The sequence below is a fragment of the Parus major genome, chromosome 3, assembly GCF_001522545.3.
Source record: "Parus major isolate Abel chromosome 3, Parus_major1.1, whole genome shotgun sequence".
NCBI classification, from domain to species: domain Eukaryota; kingdom Metazoa; phylum Chordata; class Aves; order Passeriformes; family Paridae; genus Parus; species Parus major.
The window spans coordinates 52,035,666-52,057,774 of record NC_031770.1 but is presented as its reverse complement, the minus strand read 5'-3'; the positions used below and the strand labels follow the sequence as shown (position 1 = coordinate 52,057,774).

General features: G+C 41.1%; 1 protein-coding gene across 1 annotated transcript in view; it reads right to left on the bottom strand.

The window, feature by feature from the left end:
- Window positions 1-22,109, bottom strand: part of AIG1 (androgen induced 1) — a 124,364-nt gene that overhangs the window by 13,749 nt on the left and 88,506 nt on the right. The window contains exon 4 of the mRNA XM_015623095.3: window positions 2-117. Coding sequence (XP_015478581.1) covers window positions 2-117 — 116 coding nt within the window. The remainder of the gene's footprint in view (window position 1; window positions 118-22,109) is intronic.

The window sequence follows — 22,109 nt, the reverse complement described above, 5'->3', positions numbered from 1 at the left end:
CCATAAAATATAGCCAACAGCGAAGGTGCACACTGCAGCCAGTCCACAGCTCCTGCTGGGATACTGATGATATGTTGTTCTCATCTCGATTAATACAAAGGGCAAAACTGTTGTGTGCTGGAAAAGAAAACCAAAAGAATGGGGAAAAACAGGTGATACAAATGGTTCTCTATATTTTCACTTCAATTCTACGGTAAGAAACTTAATCACAGATACCTGAAGACAATTCTTGATGGTTAGAAAGACAAGGTAAAGTAACTATAAAATTGATCAATAACCCAACCAGTATCATCTCTATGATGTCCAATTGTTCGAGAGAGGAGAGGAAAACTGAGTAACCAGAATGCTTTTCCTTTTGTTCAGGAATCCAAGGCAGATACTCAGTGAGTAAAAAAGGAAATGTGTCATGAAGGGACACAGGTCCCAGCCCCAGTCTGGCCCTGCAGTTGCTCTGTGATGTCTGCCATGTCACTTCAGTTATTTTGACCAATCTAGTAGGAAGACAATGCATCTGGTTTTCAGAGACTAAGTACAAAGAATGCCAAATGAATGAATATAAATGGAGATACTTAATGCTTCTGGGATTTAGGTTTAAATGTATTTCAATCTGGGGACTTAAAAACAGGAGACATATTTTCAAATTATAGCATCAATACCTCTGTTCTTCCATCTGCAAGACAGAAGCAATTATATTCAGAAAGGTGTCGTGAATCTTAATTTGTTAGTTGTGCAAAATAGTTTTAGATTCCCAAATGAATCATATGAAAGCCTAAGCTGTAAAAACCATTTTCAGCCACTTGTCTTTATTTAGCTGTGAAACTCCTTATTTTGTTATTTTCCCATACACATTTCCTACACTGCCCCTTCTGAGAAGGCCTGTTCATCCAATTAATGTCAGCAGCATGAAAAACTGCATCCAGCCTGCCCCCAACACTCAACGTCTACATTTCAGAGTGCTGGCAGACATGAAAATATACATAAGTAAAGAACAAATGTCCCAGGAAATAAACCCCATAATTTCTGAATATACAGCTCACTTAAGACCAGCATTAGTGGTGACTGAAGAAACATACCCTGCCTTGCCTCCATGGGGCCAAGTTTTTGCTGGCATCTAAAGGGAATTACTTCAGTTGAGAGCTTAGCTCTAGGGATTGGTAAGATTGACTGTGAACTCTGCCCACTCCACAGGAAGGCCTGGAGGTGTAAGGATTGCAAGGGTAGCCTGAGTCCTAACGCAGGTTCAGTTCTTTGCCAAGTACTTGATCACCAACTGGAAAGTTATGGCACACACTGGCCACATTCTGCCATCATATAGCTCTGGGGGATGCTGGAGGGTCACATTTTTAAGTTTGCAATAATTACAATGTGAATTTCACCTGCGTGCAGATAGGAGAGGCACGGAGTAGAAATATCTTTATGTGGATTACAGGTTCAATGGATAAGAAACACAGTGGGGTCTAAGCCTTTAAAAACTGCAAAGAAGAATGGTTTGAATGGGAAACGGTAAGATAAAGGAAATGTTCTTGCTAAGAGATGTAACATAATTGAATTTGGTATCTGCTCTGATTTTCAAGGCATTAGTAATTAATGACTAGCATTTGAAGAATGTCAGGTGGGTAATGCAGCAGTTAGGGAAGCTTTCAGTTTCTTCATCTTTTAACAACTTGTTCCACCCCCATCCCTTTAAATGGTATAAATCAGCATCAAGGGAATGCAGAAATGTTTTACATGTGGTCTGCTATAAAGGTGCCCACCATTAGATGAGAGGTCTATGAGCTGCAGAGGACCTTCAGAGCCCATGAACAGGGACTGACAGCAAAGCAAGCCCTGGAGATTCACCTGCACATCTTATATGGAAAAGGTCTCCAGGAAGAGAGATCAGTGCTTTGCTCTGCAGAGCTCCCAAAGCAGAGCAGCTCAAGGCTGTGCAAATGTCTTCTGCCCTGCCCCTGTAAATTATTCAGAGGAAAAAAAAACAGAAGAAAACAACTATCAATTCCAAACTCCACCCTTGATACTCCTTGTACAATGTATTCTTGTAATCCAGTCACTTAGTTTTAACTCTACGTTCTATGGATGATTGCTGCAGAGCTTGTGAGCTCGGCTTCTCCAGGTAAATGTTTACTGCTTTCAATACTGCTTGTTGATGAGTTCCTCATTGATGATAACAACTCAACAGCTTGCCAATTAAAAAGTAGTTAAAACAATTTCAGCAATCAAGCCTTAATCTAGAATACTCTTCCCCTTTCCCTCCTCCCAATTCTTGTGGTTATATAATAAAATAGGTTATTATTTTCCTAAATTCTCACTTCTGCTCTTTTCTGAAGGTAAGGGGTGAGGGGAAAAGCAGATAATGAGCTGTGCCACTAAAGAGTTTGTGTACAAAATCCTGTTTAAAGTACAGTGGAATTAGAAGTGTAAGAAGAAACTCAGAGATGTGTATCTTTAATCTCAGTCTGTTAGAGCGAATGTCAATGCTACATGCGAACACTGCAGTTTTACAAATTGGAGTATGAACTTTGGTTTAAAATGCTTTTGTGAAAGTGCCACTCTAAAAAGCTGCTTCAGATCCTTTACCAAACCACAACCAAGATAAAATTTCCTTTCTTGCATTTCAGCTCCTCCAAAAACCTTGATTTAAAAAACATGAAATTTTGTAGTCTGGGATACCTTCTATCCAACAGTGCCAATTAAAACTCTAGACTGAAACACAGTGAAGATGATCAGGGGTCAAATGTGCTTGCAGTGGGATCCATCAGGGCTGGGTATTCTGCAGGGGCCCTAAGATTTCATATCCTCTAATGTTTTTGCCACCTGATTTCTGAATAAACAGGCCAGTGGGAATCTGAGGCTTAGAGAGAAAATAGCATTGATATTTCCCTGACCTGCCTAAAGATCACGCTGTGCCGATCAAACATACCCAACTGGTACCTCTGGGACTGATCCCTTTTACTTACTGGCACACAGGGGGACAAAACCACATTTCTCACCTTGTTTGCCAAAGTATCTCCTGAGGCTTGCTTGCTTCACAAAAGACTGAGGAATGAGGAAGTTCAAATAACAAGGAGGTTTAAACAGTAAGGATGATTAGCTGCTCTAACAGCTTTCCAGTAGTTGCCATTTTGCACCATGAAAAGTTTTTAAGAAAAGAACAAATACATAATTAGAGTGTAATGACTGGTATAACATAATAGCAGTAATTTATGCTAGCATTACTAATTAATATTATATTGATAAGGCACTTTCAATATGGACTAAGTAGTTACAAGCAAAACCATATTTTTACCTAGACACCCTATTCTCCTCCCACTGAGACCAGCTGCCCCTGTGAGATAGTTTTGCCTGTATGACTGTGCTGACACATTGTGCTGAGCACTGCTGTGGCCACACCAGGGAGCACCATTCCCTTCCCACTGTCCCAGGAAGGCAACCCTTTCTGCACATGTTCCCTGTGGTCACCGCAGGCTCGGGGTAGTCCCCAGCCCCCAGCTCAGCCCAGGCAGCAGTGGGGGAGATATCCAACCACTTATCATTAGCTTGAGCTCTTAGATTGAGCTTTTTCTGGGCTCAGTAACTGCATTTACTTGCAAAATGCACCCTCTCAGCTTCTCCATCTGTGACTGTAGTGTTATCTGCAAGATGTCCTCGCAGTCACAAGTCCTTTTTTTCTCTGGAGTGCCAAGACAGCAGCCCTCAGACCCATTTTTTGCCCCTCTCTGAAGAATTCATCTGCCAAAACAACTTTGTGACCTGAAGAGTTGACCATAAGCCCCCATTACCCAGCCACAACATTGCCCTGCTCAGACTCCTCACCACGTGCCCCTGCTGCTGGAAAGGCAGCTTTGATAAATTTTTTTGCTAGGAAGTGCTGGTCTCAGCAGAGCAGAAAGCTGCAACTTCCTCGCATTCTGTGTCTACCACACGGCATTGCTTTCCAAGGACCCATCACCTACAAGTGGTGAAGAAATATGGCTTGCCAAATCTTTAACTGCTAGAAAACAGAAAGCAGCACAACACACAGAGCCTGGATGAAATGTGCAGGAAGGTTATCGTATGGAGAATCTGATCCACAGGACACTGACTCCAAAGAAGCAACCTCTGAGTGAAACTGAATTAGCACACACTATAAAAAAAGCCATCCTGGGATCTTGCAGATGGATTAATTCCTAGAGCCACTCTTGCGGCTTCCTGAGAGAAACTCTGCTCATTAATAACTCTTTAAAAGATATTACTAAAATACATATAACCCCACACATGGTATATAGTGCCTAATTGTCATAATGACATTTGAGTCCAGAAAATCACATTACAAATATGCACCACAACTGCGGCGCTGGCTTGGGAAGCTGAGCTTTGATGGAGGACTGTGCTTCCCCATTTTAGATGTGTTCTGCAACAGTTAGTTAAAAAAAAAGATTTTATGCAAATTAGGTACATTAACAATGAGTTCTGTAACAGTCTTTAGGCAATTAAGTGCTCGTTCTTGAAAGCCTGATGATATATTTTATCTTCCAACCAGTAAGTGGTGCTTTTTTTAACACCGGTTTCAACAGTACCTTACTTGGCCTTTTCTCCCTCCCTTAACTGTGTTTTAAATGGAATCTTAAAACTTTTCAAAAGGTTCTAAATTGACCGCTTTATGTATTGTATAGTCAGCACAAACATGATAGTGATGTCTTCTGAAGTCATCCTCCTAATCTGCACTGACTGTCCAGAAGTACCTTTATGACAAGGAGGCATCTCAGATGCCCAGGTACCTCGCAGAAGTTCTGTAGGAATGGTTAAACTGTTTGAGGATCACAAAAATTGTGATTATAATTCACTTCAACCAACAGACTGCGACTTGTTTCTCAATTTGATCAGACTAAAAACTACAAGGGTATAGGACATTTTAGTTCAGTGGAAATACTGTGCACCTCTGAGGCCTACATCATGATATTCATGTTCTTAAGGGTCAGTGAAAGCTCAGTGACAAGAAAGGAGGCCTTGCAGTTTTGGTATCCACCAGCAAGTTAACTGATGGACTGGGAGCCTCCTGGGACTGCTGGTGTGCTCTGCAACAAGGAGACTGCAGACAGGTTTTCACCCACAGAACTTGTGCAGCCTGGGACCTGGAGGGTTACATCTGCCACCCAAAGCTGTGTCCACTTCAAAGCCTCTGCCCTGGCAAGGGCAGCTGCTTCAACATCTGCGAAGGGAACTACCCTGCAGCACACTGCCACTGTGCCTGGGACTTTATAAATCTGGCAGTGCCCCCCTTCATTGCACCCTTCTGTGCAAAGTCCTGTGTTTTCTGGCTGTCTCTGCTTTCTGCCTTTCCATTAGTAGGATTTACTCTTCTCCTTTTTCTTCTGAACTCATAACAAGATGATGTTGTTAAACAGCTGATCCACGTCAGAATGAGTGAAACTGTGTCTGCCACTTTTTCTTCCCTCTCAGGGGTTTGTGCAGCACCTTAAGATAAAAGTTTTACAGAAACCACCAGCAAACTGACCTATGCCCATTCCTCTAAATTAAAAAACACTACTAGTGTGTTCGCCTTGGAAACCAATACAAATAAGGCCTAAAAATCCCTACAGTAGTATTCAGTGCCATTTGTAAAGTAACAGTAGCAATAAAGTTCATTTTTTCTGCCTGCTCCTAGCCGAGTACCATGGAAAACCAGATCAGGATCTAGTAAAATAGGGGCATGATTATGATTTACTCCTTGAGAAACTTCTGACAAAGGAACAGCTGGCAAGAGAGTATTTATGTGTTGTCTGAAGGATGATACCTTCCACCAAGGCAGCAGGATATCAGAGCTGGGTGCATAATAAATTGGAATCCTTGGGTGAGTCTGAGCCCTTATGAGACTGAAAGTGCTGGTAGCACTTTTCCTCTTACAAATGAGAAATTATGACTATTAAATGAGACATGCTGATGCACAGGATGCACTCTGAGGCAGCCACAGACGGCTCACTAATTGTTATGGTAGATTGGAGGGAGGAAAAAGTATTATATGATCTAAACAAAGACCAATACCTTATAATGCCACAAAACACACAAGAGCCAAAGATGACCATTTTCAATCAATATGAGAGTGTGGAGTTCTTTGAAAAGAAAATTACATTTCCTCTTTAATCCTACCCCTCTTTTCCTCTTTTCTGTAGAAAAACACAGTGAACACAGCATTCCAGACTTAAGAGGATTTGCATCACTTTCTCTACACATACCTGATATTGACAGCTTTGTTATTGCTTCTTCAGACACCTGCCGTATATATATGTGTATGGAAATAGCGGTGTCAATCTGATCTCACCCTATGACTGTACTAGTGTCAGGGAGGTTATATATAGGTGTTTATCTATAGAATTTCCACAGTGCCAATCACTAAAGCACTTCAGTGCCTCAAAAGCGTTACTAAACATACCCTCACAGCAGCCCTGATCTGTAGGAGCAGGATATCCTATCCTCATTTTGAAGAAGGGCAAGATGGAGATGGCATGCCTCACTCAAGGTCACGTAGGGTAGCTATGAAGGAATGAAGAGCTACATCACATTCCTTAGTTCCATTCCTGGGTGTTAGCCTAAGATGAGCAAGCATGTATAGCGAAATAACAAAAATTTGGTATGAAAGCCAATCTAATCCTTCAAGTTTATTGCTCTGAGACATCTTGGCCCTTTCAGCATCTATCAGTTTTTACCCTGATTGACCCCCTGTCCCAATTCCCCTCTGCTTTTGGAGGCTTCTTCAATTGCCTCCCTTTGAGCTGTCTGTCTCCCTCTCATCTCAGCTCCTGCTGTTCCAAGCTGCTTTCCTGCAGCTCCCATCCTTAATACCTTAAGATGACACACAAAATCTTGGTCACTTGGACGTGAAACAAGATGAGGGTAGGGACCAGACACAGTACATACAGTATAGCAAAACTGTGTAAAACCAGTGCCATGTTGCCAAATGGAACAGCATTGCTACGTGTTTCATTTTCTTTAACTTTGTTTAATTCAACATAACTGCTTTTAATTCTTGTCATGTATACAGATACCATTAAACACATGCCAAGTGCAATGTCACATAAATCAACTCTCTCCTTTTGCTGGGATCCCTTGACCAGGCTTTCTCGTTCATTTTGTGCCATGCCCAAACTCCCCAGTCTGCTCCTGCCAGCAGGCACTGCTTGACCCTTAGCAGACTTTTAAAATACAAGACAATCAACAAAGTCCTGGTTCTGTGCACTCAGCCACAGCTGAGCAAACCCTGCAGACTCTAATTTATTTCCAACCTCAAGTCCTTATTTTTGCCATGAAATCCTTAGAAAAAACACACTACTAACAGCTTGGAATATACACTCAGGTATATCCTGTGCAAGGAGCACTCATTAAACACAGAGTTATGCAAAGTAATTTTTCTACATATTTTTCTCAGTTTATTTGCCACCTTCCCTAGAATATCTCAAAGTACTATTTGCAAAAAGGTTTATCTAGGCAAAGAAATATATTGTTGTCTCTTAAAATTATCCTTAAAATCAGTGTTTATACACACACACACACACTTTTACATGTGTTACCAAGATTTAATTTGCATGAATGAATATTTGACTGTTTTTGCAGGTCATGCTGAAAAAGTGCTTGTAAAGTCATTGAGCCTCATGTATTCCTAGCAAAAAAAAAATCACTAAAGAGAGCTTGAAGATGTATTTTACCAATGGTTTAAACAAGATTAGTCATATGGAAAATAGTATTCATCTCCCTGAAAAGTGAACTCTTTCCATACCATGACTTGAAGGCCTCAAAAGGGGGAAAATTTGTATCAATATGTTTTCTGAATCTCTTTAACTAATTTGAAAAGTTTATCAGTATATAAAATATTCTATATTAAATTCTAACATCTGGCAATCTCCCAGGACTAGTACTAAGGCTTTCACAGAGGGATATTTTTGGCTTCCTGATAGCCAAAGTATCCTCTTTCCAACCTGAAAACATTGGACTCTGAATCTGTCACTGATCCAGGTCCAAATATTGCTTGTACTGGGCTTTGGGCCAGTACAATTTGGGGAAAGAAATTCCACATTTTGGAAAATAATAAAAAAGCACATTATTTCTCAGTTTCTTTTTCAAGTGGTGACTCTTTGATGCTATTCGGAAATCTAAAATTTTGGAAGTGGTTACTGAGGGACTGGATTTATTGGGTGTTGTGTAGGTGAGGTAGCCAAAGGTCAAACTTTGGTCTATCACATGGTGATTGCAACTATCTGCAATGTGGTTCAAACAATTTATCACAGATATTGTTATTATCTTTATTTCACTTCTTTACACTGTACATGTAAACTCCTTTAACAAATAGTTCTAGAAGACGTAACCTCCTAAGCTTTTTTGTTGTATTACAGAAAGAAGCAGCAGGATAAGGTGTGAACAGTCGTACTGCTGCACCCAACACTCTGTCTGTCTGTCTGTCTGCCCAGTTTTACTGGATGTGCATTTTCCTGAGTCTCCTAAACAGCCCGTACTCCACTGCAAGGCAGAGGTGCATGCCTGTGCAACAGCCCAGGGCTAAGCTGTGTGACAGCAGCTGCACATGAGCAGCTACTGCTGAGTCACCCAATAGACGGTGATGAGCCATGGCCAGGCACCAAGGCAGCTGCTGGTCCTGCTCTCTGTGCTAAGGATGCAGAAGGCCAAGGCTGGCTTTCATGGCATCACCAGATTACTAAAACCAGGAGTGACTAAGGCCTGTGTTGAGGTGCAGGGAAGAAGGGGTATGTTGTGGGGAGCAGGGAAGCCAAGAGGGCATGGGCTGGGTTCCTGCACTGGTTGAAAGGCAGATGAAGTAGCAGGTATGGTTGACAAACTTGTTGAGGGCGAAAATGAGTTTGTGCAGGAAGGCAGGCAAAGGACAGAGATACAGTCCTGTTTGTGGGTTTTCTAGAGCTGCTCTTCCTCTGCAAAGACGGCACATGAGCAAACAGCCTGAATGAACACCTTCTGCCATGAAAACACACTGACATTCCCTACTTGTTTTACCCATTGTATGACACACTTTATTTAGGAGAGTCATTTTGCTTCAAATGCAATTAGTTGTAAATGCTATTGTTCATCTTAAAACAACATAATTTTGATTGATAGTAAAAGCCTACACACCATAGTAAAGACAGCAATGTTGGGCACAAAGACATTACAAAATCTATAGCCTGACCCTTTAAAACCCAACTTGAACCATCAGATTTGACTTATGAGACTAGTAACAATAGTGCCTCATGCAAAAAGCATTAGGTTAAGGCTGGATCAGGCTAAGTTGCCAAACACACCCTGGCATAATTAATCAAGAATATTTCAGAAACAGATCGCCTCCAAGAGGTTATTGATTTCCTGTCACGACACGTTTTCCTCATGAGGTGCTACAATGCTATGTATCTGAGATGTGCTGGTGTGTATTTTTCAGTGACTAAGCCTTGATCTATCTTCCTGGATTCCTGCCACTGGTGCACTGACATCTGCAACTACTCATGTTTGACAGTCCCATGCATGAGCTATGTGGCTTCCCACTTGGATAGGATTAGTATAGGAGACTTTCAGAATACTTCAAATGTAATTGAAAGCAGATAAATACAAGGGTCTCAAGAGGGTGGCATGCTTTTTACAAATGGAATCACATTAAATGACGTGTATAAATGCTTGGACTAAGAAAGACCTCAGTGCTAACCAGTATAGTATGCAAGAAAGCATTTGTCCTTGTTTTTAAATATGTATGAATCCTGATAACGTCACTTCTTTCTAAAATCTAAATACAGTGCATGGCTGAAGTGCAGTTTAGACAAGCATGAAAAGGTACACATTTGGGGAGAAGGGCAGGAGAAGAGGAACATATTCAGAGACTGACAGGTGCTCTGCCTTTCACCCATGCCTGCACTAAGGCATTCATATCTTCTGTGAACCATCCCTGCCAAGAGATGAGAGCTGAAAACAACATACATAATGTAACTAAAGGTTATACTGTTATAGTGTCAAATATCAGTAAATTACAAGTGATATTTTCTTTTAGAGCAAAATCCAACTACATTCCTTACATAGAACACATTTCTATTTATCTGGTTTTTTCTCAGAAAATGTGGACATTGATATTGTAATCTGCAAATGTATTCTGTACATATTTACTGAATACTGTAAAATAGAAGATGCAAATAAAACTGATGTTAACACTGTTATAAAGAGTTTATCTTTCACATTTCATTACTTTTTTAGACTCTGAACTCTGTAAACATAAGTTATCTTGCTTTAACAAAGATAACGCAGAGCTTGGTAAGAAAAAAACCAAAACCTTTCAGTGGGAAATGGCCTTTCTTGCTGTCAAATACCTTTTTGAGGATTTGATGGGCAATATACAAACATCACAGGAGGACAGTGATACTGAACATTATATAGTATCAAAGGGCTCCAAGATGATCAGGTTGCAGTGGAGCTGTGACATCCATGGTATTAAAGCTATGGGTTTCTCTGGGTTCTCTTGCAGACTCTGGCCTCATTATTTCTCTTCAGTTTAATGGTGGTATGACTGTCTCTGCTTCCCTCACTTACAGCTCTGTCCCCAGCCAGGCTGATCTCACTGAGCTGTCAGTGACCTGCACAGCTTTTCTATTTTAAATGTGAAAAAGGAAGAACTGGAAAAAACCTGTGATTCTTCTTACCACATAGTAGCATTTTTCCTAGCAAGCAGAGGAACAGAACAGAAGTCACCATGTGTAAGGTCAGTTGATGCTGGGAGAGCAGTGTGTGCACAGCAGGGTTGATGTCTTGTACTCGGGAGAACACTGAAGGAAGGAAGACTTCTTACTCTGCTTGGTATCATTGCTTCTGTCATGGAGTAAAGTCCTCAAGAACTTCTGCTCCAGCATACCAGATGAGGTCCAAGATAAATTGAAGTAACCCTTGGTTTCCCTCCCATGACCCTGATATATATAGCCTAAAAACATCATTACTTTGGTGATAATTGTAGTAGCGTAACGCATTCTTTTGGTACTAGAAAATTTATCTGTATTCCCCTATTGCCACAGGTATTCCAGACAAAACTTTCTTTGCAGCACCTGCTCATAAAGCTGTGCAATCAGTCTTCTGTGAAGTTTTGTCATGTATACTCCAGCTGGTCTGAGCTCTTCTGTGCTGTGGGATGGATGCCAGTACTGGGACAGAGGTCACTCACACATGCAAACGATTCATGAAAATTTTTCTTTAAACATAAGAAACACATTTTTTGACTCTGAAGGTGATCAAACACAGGAAGAGGTTGCCCAGAGAGGTTGTGGAGTCTCCATCCTGGGTGGTATTCAAAACCTGACTGGATACTATCCAAGGCCACTGACTCCAGCTGACTGTGCTTGAGTAGAGGGTTTGGATGAAACAATCTCCATGAGTGCCTTCCCACCTCAGCAACCCTTTGATTCTATGACCCTAATGGCCTGGCTGTTATGGTCATTGGCCTTTGTACCCAGTCTTGTCAGCCATCAGTGTCTCTTGTTCATCTCCACTCCCTGGCCAACACTGGGTCTGTAAGAAGTTGCTGCAGTCTGTACATTGTCTTTGATACCAGCCCCTTGGTATCAAAGACACCCTCTTGGTTCTTGGGTAAGAGTGGAAAAGGAAGCAGAGATAAACCAACCTGACCTGCAGTACTTCCACTCTATGCCCTTCTGAAGTGTCTTTTGAGTATTTTCTCTCTTGAAGACTCTCGGTATTTTCTTACAAGAAATGTAACTCACCATTTTTTTAACTGGGGAGCAGAAAGATGTCAGAAATCCCCAGTTTCTACATGGTTTGCCTCATTGTTAATGGTCACATTAATGATGTGTGAATGCGTGTTTGAAGCAGAAAATTATGGAAATGCCTGTGAGCTGGGAGTGGACTAACCAGTCACTAGATGTATTTCATAAAGTTAGCTATAAGATTGTTCTGTTTCAGTACTCAAGTACAAGAATTGCAGCATAAACCATTTAAAACAACATCACTACAAACGTGTAATTGAAGAAAGTTGCCTGAGACTATCTGATTTACCTTATACTGGGGAATGGTGTCTGTTGGGAATGGGAAAAGGCACAATTAATTAGGAGCACTTGAACTTCATAGCAGTGATATTTTCCACAGGGATGAAGCACTAAGGATAACCCCATTGCTAAGAGAAAGACCTAAGAACCACCTCAAGTGCATTATGCTGCAGTGCAGGTGTGGGAACCAGCACGGTGGGCTAGGTGGGCACAGGATGAGAGAAGGGAGACCTTTTCCAAACAGCAGGTTAGCTGAGAAAGGCTGGTTAGAGCCTCTCTCTGCAGAACTGGAGCTGCAGCCACCTCAGCTGTGCTGGCTGAAGACTGACTGACCCAGATTTGGGTCTGTGCCAAACCAAGACAACATGGTATGAGAAGCCCATGGTGGAGACCGAAAGGATGGCAGCTACTCTCCCAGAATTGAGAAGGAGGACTAACAAGATCTTTGCAAAGGCATGCCAAAAGAAGAGGAGACTTACCTATACTGTTAGTGTATTCATTATGGGCTTCCCTAGGGCATTTACCCATACTACAAATAAGACTGTATTTGCATTAAGACTTTGGAGCCACTGCTAGCAAGTAGTTAAGCACTGCTGCTCAGGGGCACCCACGTGTGTAGTTCACTTCTGCAAGTTTCTAGGCAGGGTCTTGTGCCAGTGTTATTTTCAGCAAGAGCACCTAAGTGACTGAACCCGGCCTGTGTGACTGGCAGTAACGCTGGGTAGAGAGAGGGTACATAATGTACACAGGCTCGTCACTCTTGTTTCTCCTTTGCTGCTGCTGCTGCAGTGCATTCCTAATAGGTTACTAAACTTCGTACTGGCACTTCTGCAGAAGAGACCTGGCAATAGGCTAATATTTGTATTTTAATTACTTGACCTATTGGACTGCCTTGTTGGGCCAGACAGGCTTCTTCAGCCCTATAACCAACTTCTTAATGACCTTCACTATTGAACAAAATCAAAATAATAGGAAAAGCTTGCTGCTCTGATGCAATGTCCAAGGGCAGAGGAACTACTATAAAAAGGCTTAATATTACCTTACTGTTCTTAGATAAATCTTAACATTTTAAACAGCTATCTCTAACACATTCTCCAGTGCATAAGACTGCTTTGTTTCCTCAGGAATATCAGTTACCACTTTGCCATTTTACTGCAAATTAAAGGAGTGAAATAAACCAAAAATCCAAACTTTTTAGTGAACTGGGACAAGAAGTGGAATAAGGGACCCTTGACAACCTTATAGAATTAGCTGCTGGGATTACCAGAGCATAATTCTTTATAATGGTCTTATTAATTAAAGTAACTTCCAACTGTCAGTATGCTTTATAAAAATTCCAACTAACCCTTACAATATTTCTGTGAGACAGTAGGGAAGAAAAATAAAAACACTTGATCAGTGAAGACATGCACACAGACAAAGAAAACGCATCTGACTAAATCAAAGCAAAAGGCAAACAGTGATGGATTTTGAGCTGGAATGCAGGTGCTGGCGATGCCTTCCACTGGGCTCAGCCCACTATAACACTCCCTTGTCAGGAGGTCAAAGTGAGAACAATATTGGTGGGAAGCGCACAGCTACTTAGGGGCATCAATGTACTGACCTCTTACATTCATAGCAACAGAAGAAAATCATGTGGATAAAATCCAAGAGTTTAGGCACCCAATCAAAGCAGATTATTTCAAAATTTTTTATTAAATGTGAGCTCATCTGCCTCTCTAAATGTCAATGCAAACAAGCTAGAGGGAACACAAAAAGGCCAGAGGAATACTTGGGCGCTTGCCTGCTAAATTTATTCTTGTTCTGACCCCTCTCTTCTGGTGAAAGCAGAGAGCAACTGGGGGCTTAAAACTAATGGACTTCAGCTTCAGGGCAACTTAGGTTCCACAAATCTAAGCCCAAGCTTAGCAGCATGTATCTTACTGGCTCATATGGTTGAGATTCAAGAATTCATGGCAAGTCTTCAGTAAAGCACATCTCAGAATGCAAAAAGGATGCAGCTCCCTGATTAGGGAGCCAGAAACATTATCATAGTATTGGTGAAGGAGTTTCTGTACTTTTTCCCATCTCCCCTTCCCAGGAGAAGTCAACAGCACCTTTAGGAATAACCACAACTCTAAAGAAGCTAATAGAAGTATTGTGTTTTAGAAACAGAACTGAGTTTTTGTAACTATAAATTATTTATAAATATATTTATACATATAAATATATTTCATATATACTGTATGTAAATAATTTATAAATATATCTATATATATATATTTATAAATTATTAACATACAGTATGTAAGTGGAAGCACTAACATCTGAGCCTTGATCCTTCAGGAAACCCCTACTGATCCTTCATCTCTGCTGGTAGCTGGGACATAAGCTCCTTCCCCAGGCAGAAGGACTGAAGGAGATCTCTAGTGTACTTCCCCCAGTGTACTTGACAGATGATGGACTGTTTTGGCCAAAACATTGAGAGGCCTTCTCAGTCCTTTTTGGCCAGTAAATCCTTTTCTAAGTGTTGAAAGCTGCAGAAAATCAACTGCTTACAGCTGTTTCTGGGGTGCAAGGGTTAATAGAAAAATATTTCATTTCTGTGAAATGCAAACAATGTGGATTGAGTTTTTTAAAATTTTGAAGTAAAAACAACTCTACTTTTTCCGCTCAAAAATAAAAAATTGTTGAAGTATTTATTTGAGTCAATCAGAAACACCTTTTTACACTAAAAATTAGAGAAACATAGAATATCCTGAATCGGAAAAGACCCACAAAGATCACTGAAGTCCAACTCCTAACCTTGCACAGGACACCCCAAAACTCACACATGTTCCTAAGAGCCTTGTTCAAACACTCCTTGAACTCCATCAGGCTTGGTGCTGTGATCACTTCCCTGGGGAGCCTGTTTCAGTGCCCAGTCACCCTCTTGATGAAGAACCTTTTCCTAGTATTCAACATAAACCTACCCTGACACAACTTCATGCCATTCCCTTGGGTCCTGTCACTGGTCACCACAGAGATCAGGGCCTGCTCCTCCTCTTCCCCTCACCAGGGAGCTGTAGAGAGCTATGAGCTCTCCCCTCAGTCTCCTCTTCCCTAGGCTGAACAGACAAGTGACCTCAGCTACTCTTCATACGGCTTCCCCTCACTCCATCATCATGGGTGTTCCTGATTAGAAAGGTGTGAAGGCTGAAGGCAGCAATGTTGGTGCCTTGCCACGATTCCTTTGGCATGACTTTTCCAGCCCCTGTGTCCTCTGAGCTGAACTGGCTTTCTGAACTCTAACCCTAATCCTAACAATAACGGGACCTTGGTGCTAAGGCTGAGGTCCATATCACCATGGGTCACCCAGATTAGAAAGGTGTGAAGCCAGAAATGTTGGTGCTCTGCAGAGATCCCTTTGACATGACTTCTGCAATCCCAGTGTCCCTGGAGCCTTAAGATTTCTGACTCTCTGAACCTTAACACTAACTGTAATGGAATCTTGGCACAGCTTCTGAGGTCCCCAGCACAACGGTGGCCCAGACTAGAAAAGTGGGGAGGCAAAAAATGATAGTGCCATGTTGTGATTCCCTTGGCATGACTTTTCTAGCCCCAATGTCCATTAAGTAGTAGGCTTTCTGTCTCTGTGAACCATAACTTTGTTTGAGTATAATATGTGACCAGCTCTGGTTGTAATGTAATTGACCAAGGATGTTGAAAAATGCCCTAGTGCCTGCTAGAATTCCTTTGAGAAGAACAGATGCATGTAGTAGGACTGAAATATAGTTGTAATTGGAGGAAATATTTGGAAGATCTTGCTAAAAGTCATTTTTCATCAAGACCATTAGCACTGTATTTGTCAAAGCATTCAGAAAGCTCCTTAATTTTGTTGGACTCATTGCTAATGCTGCTGCCTATGTTGGGACAGTAATAATCTCCCATTTAATAGGAAGCCACATTCTTTCATTTGGGGTGAGGATTTGTAAATGGCAGTTTATTCATTCATTTATCAATTCCAGATGTATTTAATAGCCCTTCTAACTGAAAGTGAGAAAGCAAAAATTAGATTAATTGTAATATGGCAAAAGTCTTCAGTATTTGATACCATGCTTTCTGCCCTCTAAGGACTCCTAAATCACTTCAACTACTGTTTTGGTGCCTTGGTTGTACTGAGAGCAGGGAAACCTCCAGCCAACTTCATTTGGATAAGCTACCACAAGCTGAAGTGTTCTTTCTCCTCCCACCTTTCACCTCTTTTCTCTGTAAAATCCCTTTTCCCCTTTCTGCTTCCAGCTTCACATTGCCTGGATGCTGCTCAGTTTCTCCATTCTCTCTCTACCTGTGCTGAACATTGTGAATATGGTTAACAAAGTCTTTATCAGTGGAAGAACTGTCTGGATTTGGATAGGAAAGAAATTCCCTGTCTGTCTTCTTTATGCTCTATTCTGGTACCACACACAAGACAAGGCACTGCTTCATTCACAGCCACAGCAACAGGCAGACCTTATGGAGACAGCGCAGCTATGAAGTCCTCCAAGGAGGATAGCTTATGGAGGTTGGAGAAAAATTATTATTGTTTAAAGATATTCTAGTTTAAAGTGTGGAATAGAAGAAAAGAAATGACCCACATCAGTAGTATTTTTAACATTGTGAAAGTCTTTCAAGGACAGGAAAAAAGAAGCAGCAGTGGCAAAAATCAAGCCAACTGGACATCCAGAGCTCAGGGAAGAAAGGCAGGCAAAGTGCAGAAGTCACTAGAGACAACGCAATGCACATCACAAGTTCAAGTTCTTGCTATTAATGTGGCAAAAAATATTTATGCTCTCTGCTTACTTCTCAGTGAGAGATGGGTAACTTATCTTGCATCTCAAGCAGATGTATGCATCGCAAAAGCACAGAGCAGATGGAGAACATGTGAGTCAAAGCACACTCTATAAACAGATATTACAGAAGTAGATAGGTAGACTTTTTTATTAAGTGCTCTTAGCATTTCCTTAGAAACCTATTCCTTCAGCATAAATTTCTTTCTTGTAAGGAACCAAAAAAACGTTTTCTTTACTGATTGCTTTCATGCAGATATAAGTTTTGGGAATCATACCTACAGGATGGAAGCTCAGCACTGCTAGTGATATTTTTGGAGGATGTATGTATCTGTAGTGGGTGGATCTTGGCCGGACATCAGGTGCCCACCAAGCCAATCTATCACTCCCCTTCCCAGCAGGACAGGGGAGAGAAAACAAGAAGGAAAACAATCAGTAGGTTGAGATAAAGCATTTTACTAAAGCAAAAGTTTGCACATGCATCAGTAAAGGAGAAAAAAAAGTTTAGTCTCTACTTCCCATTGGCAAGTGATGTTCAGCCTGGGATATTCATTCCCAGGATGCAAGGCTTCAGCACACACAGGGGTTGCTCTGGAAGGTGAACATTATAAAATAACAAATGCGCCACATTCCTCCTCCCTCCCTTGGCCTTTCTATCTGAGCTGAGGTCATATGGCATGGAATATCCCTTTGGTTAATTTGGCTCAGCTGACCTGGTTGTGTCCCCTCCCAGGAACTTGCCCACTCCAGCCCCCTAATGGGAGGTAAATGTTAGACAGTGCTGATGTTGTGCCAGCACTGCTCAGGGAGATGTTTTGTATTTGTATCATTCCTTCCATTTTCAACCTAAAACACAAGCAATTTTAAAGTATCATGCACCTTGAAAATAATATACATTGTTGTTTTCATCCATTAGCATGTGTCTATGAGAACTACATGAATCTTTAAATCCTGATGAAGTAGTCTGATTTTGAGGTATACTACTTCTTTGTAATATTTTCAGAGAGAAATCTATTGTAAGCTTTTCCTAAAGCCTACACAAAACTACGCAGTAAGTATATGTCTCCTTGCAGGTCAATTATTCTCAAGGTTTCCACTCAAAACTCTAAGATTCACTCATTTCCCTCCTCTCTTTGCCATGTTTGAATTCTGACATTTGCTTGCTGAAAGGATGAATGAACTCAAAGGCAATGTTGCTATATTTTATCTCCCTGAAGAATGGCCAGCAAGGAAGCTTGCTTTATTTTCCTCAACGCCACATTGCCATAATATCATCTGCATCTGCCCATGTCAGATAACTCTTAAGAGTCCACACACAAATGGAAATGATCTTTCCACTTCTATGTCTCAAATATTTTTTTTCACAATTACTGGATTACCTAAAATCACTTAGATAACCTTGGGGTTGTTTAGATATACAGGAGAATTTAGCATAACCAGGGTTTTCTTTCCAAATGTTATTTTTTAACACTTCCTCCATTGAATCCAAAACAACTTTTTGTTATTCATCTCACTAAGCATTCATGGATGAATGACAATTACTGAATGTCTTAGAAACAACACCTTGAAAATGTCATTCAAATCAATTTTTCAACAGCATGAGAGGCTAGGAGGTAATTCACACTTCTTTTATAATAATATTCCATAAGAGGTACTGTAGTCATCTGCCTTCCTGCCACCTCCTCCAGAAGTAAAAGATTATAAATTCACTCTGATTTAGTGCAGCCAAATGTACCAGGCAGAGAAAAACACTGCAGACAGAATATGCTATTAAGACTGGTACATTAAGAGAAAACCCATCTCTATTATTGCCCCAAAACTAACTTGCTCCTTCCAATTCAGCAAAAGCATGGAAGAATTATGCAAGGCAGAGCTGGAAAATGTCTTTCCTTCTGTAAAGAGCATTTATCCATGGACAGCAACTCCAGAAGCATCCAAACCTGATATCCTGAGCACTGCTTCTTTCTAATGAGAGAAGCTCAGAACCCTCCTTTGGCCTCCTAAATATCAGCTGCTTATTAAAATTCAGAGTTCCTCTTCCTAAAGTGGTGCATACACCTTAGGGGTCCACTGAACCCTGAATCTTCAAGTATCATGACATCACTATTCCAGCATTTGATCATATCCAACTGTGTCATGACTAAAACCATCAGGAATTCAAGCCCCAAAGCTGGGACAAAGGAGCTAGAGACCTTCTGGCAAAAAAACTGTTTCATCCTTTCAAAGGGCAACTGAGGAATGAGGAGATGCCACCTAAAAAGTTCATGCCACAGTATCTGTCACATATCTGACACCTGAGATCAGTTTCTGCTGTTGGCACAATGTCCCCAGACCCCTAAGCCAAAACAACAACAGACTTGAACCAGAGGTGAGGAATCTGTGAGGAAATGAAACCTAAACTATCTACTGTCAAAGTCTGCCTGTATTACTGGATGCAGATGTGAAAAAGCACCAGCACTGCTACTGCTAAGCTAATTTCCACAGTATATTCTACATACACACACAAAGATTAAGCCAAAGGAATTAAAAAATAGAGAGAAATATTGCCTATTTCCCCATATCAGATATGCAGACCAGGCGTCTTCCTGTAAGTCAGTTCCTTTCAGGCAAAACCTCTGATAAATCTTACAGTTAAGAGTGAACCCACTTTTTAGCATAACATTTGAACCCAAGCTCATTGCTTCTGATGACTTCATATGAAGGATGCTGGCACCACACAGTCAAGGACGCTGTAGTTCAAACTGCTCTCAAGGTGGATGCTGCATAATCTCTCTTTCATTTGATGTACAGAACAGCATGTACTTGCCTTGAGCCTCAGCCTTACAGGGCTGATGGAAAGGCTGTGATTATTCTGCTGTCTTAAAGGTCTTCTCCAGTTCTCCTGGTCAAAACAGTTTAACAGTCTGACCAACGTTAGTGCCTCACACAGGGAATAATTCCTCTTCCATCACATCTGGAAGCAACAAAGCTGACTTGCAGGCCAAAAAACACCCTGACCTGTTTCAATCCTTCTATTTTTCAGCATGTTCCAGGACAATTTCTGATCTCTGTCATGGGGTAAGAAACTCATCACACCCTCACCTGATGTAATATCCTCTTTCCCACAGTTCATCTGCAATCACTGCTGAGCTTAACCACCTCTCTGTGCAGCACCTCCCACATGATGGAAGACAGAGAGAAGGGACTTCTGTGGGCCCTAGTTTCTGGGTCACCGCAGGGCCAGACAGGTCCCTCAGGCACATCAGGGGACGTCAGAGACTGCCCAGCCTGAGAATAAAGATGTGATGTTGTTTTGGTATAATTTTTGAAGTGACTTTTTCATATTGTTTACAGGTTTGAACCTTTCCATTATCAAAGCAGCTGAAGATTTAACCTCCCTGTGTTGCTCCCTAGCAGCACTGCAGCTATCGAGCTGATCACACATTGTCTGTCTGTCCCATTGGAGAACATTAACTGTAAAAAGAATTTTTGGCATGGCTCCTCCATTCTGTGCCAGGAGCAGAAAGTTGATGCAGAGATTAGCAATCGATTTTCTAAGAAGTACCCCACAAATCAGGTCTCCTCTCTCTGTTTGCCTTCACATTTCTGCTGGAGCCTCTATAATTAATTTAAACAGATACAAGCACTTCTCCTCCTCTCCTTTTTGATGCGAGCTGTTTCAACAGACTGTGCAGCGAAGCTGCAGCAATTTCAAAGGCTTCCGCTCCCTGTGCAGAAGGGAGCAGCTGCAGGAATAGCTCTTTGAAGAGGAAATGGCACCCAATGGGACTGGCAGGCGGCTCCGAGCTGAGCTCAAAAAGCCCCCAAAGTCCTTGGGAGCATTTGAGGACATCAAAAGAGGAAAGAACTAGGCTGGGAGAAGCCTGAAGAATGACTTCCCCCCAACCCTGAAGCTTTTTTCTGTGTAAGCAGCAGGGTCTGAGAGGAAGAGTCTTCCTCCTGTTTGGCTCAGATGATCCTACTTATATTGAAACTGATTGGTTTCACGCTTGGACACGATTGGACACGATTTCAGTGCTGGATTATTCATTAAACAGTAAATGTATAAATATGTATACAAATACAAACATATCTATACAAATTCTGGGCTCCTGTATATTGTTAAAAAAGCCATTATATTTCTGTTAATGTAAGTAAGTATACAACCAGATTTCAAAATGACTATAAAGCACTCAGAAGGCTTCATTCATGTTTAACTGGTTAACTGATGAACTCACTAATGTGATTTATTTCAGTGAAATGGTACTTTTTTACGATGTGCAAGTATACTATCTTGTTATTTACAGCACAGAACATATTTTCCTACTGTCTCATTCAAGTGGTTTATAGAAAATTCAATAGACAAAACAAAGGAATATTTGTTTCATGCATATGAATTTGTGTACAAGTACCTACATACCCTCTCTGTCCCCAAAGTGGGTAACATCATTGACCCACTGCTGAACTTCATAACTGATGGAAATTTCTACTGCAGATTTAACAGGCTTCAGACCTAACAGGACAGTATTCACTGAAGCCCTTTGGCCTGTGCAACTCCTAAAGGACTACTCCAGCTGAGGAGTAGCTGACACAGCAGCCAGTTTTTAGTGGCATGCCCTCAACAGAAGTATTACACCCAATGCATGTTCTTTCATGAAAGCTGCATCCTTCCCGAATTATTTATGTATAAATAAATGCCATTTTACTACACTGCTGCAGTGCGTAACCAACATGTTGTCTAGAAAAAGAACTGACACAACACATCCTGTAAATGCCTCTTCCTTGTCAGATTGCACTAATTATACACACTGCATCAAACTTCTCCATCTTTGTCCTCCTAAATGCCAAATTCTGACTTTCCCAATCAATTTCACACTGCTCTTTTTTCTTCACTTTTCAATTTTATTTTTGGAATAACTTAAGTTCATGGACATACAAACCTGAGATAAATGGCGCACAGAGCTACAACACATATATTTCTGCCCACATTTCTGCCCATCCTTGGCACAGATGTGGATGGGCTTTATCTGAGACCATATTGTGTTTGGCAGGACAACCCTGTATCATGGCAGGAACTGCCCTCAGACAATATTTCTCTAGAAACAGTTTTGCCCTGCTAACAACATTAGGCCTTATTGTTCTGAAATTGCCCAACAAATTATGATAAAACATTATACTGTGACTATTTTATTATACATTGCAATTAATTGGCTACTGAACTCCATTAGAAACTTTTCCTAAGTGTATAGGCTGCTTAACTGAGCTATTAGATGATGTGGAAAAATGTAAGGAGCTAAGTTGAGATCAGTGGAATAATTATCATTTCCACTTCTCT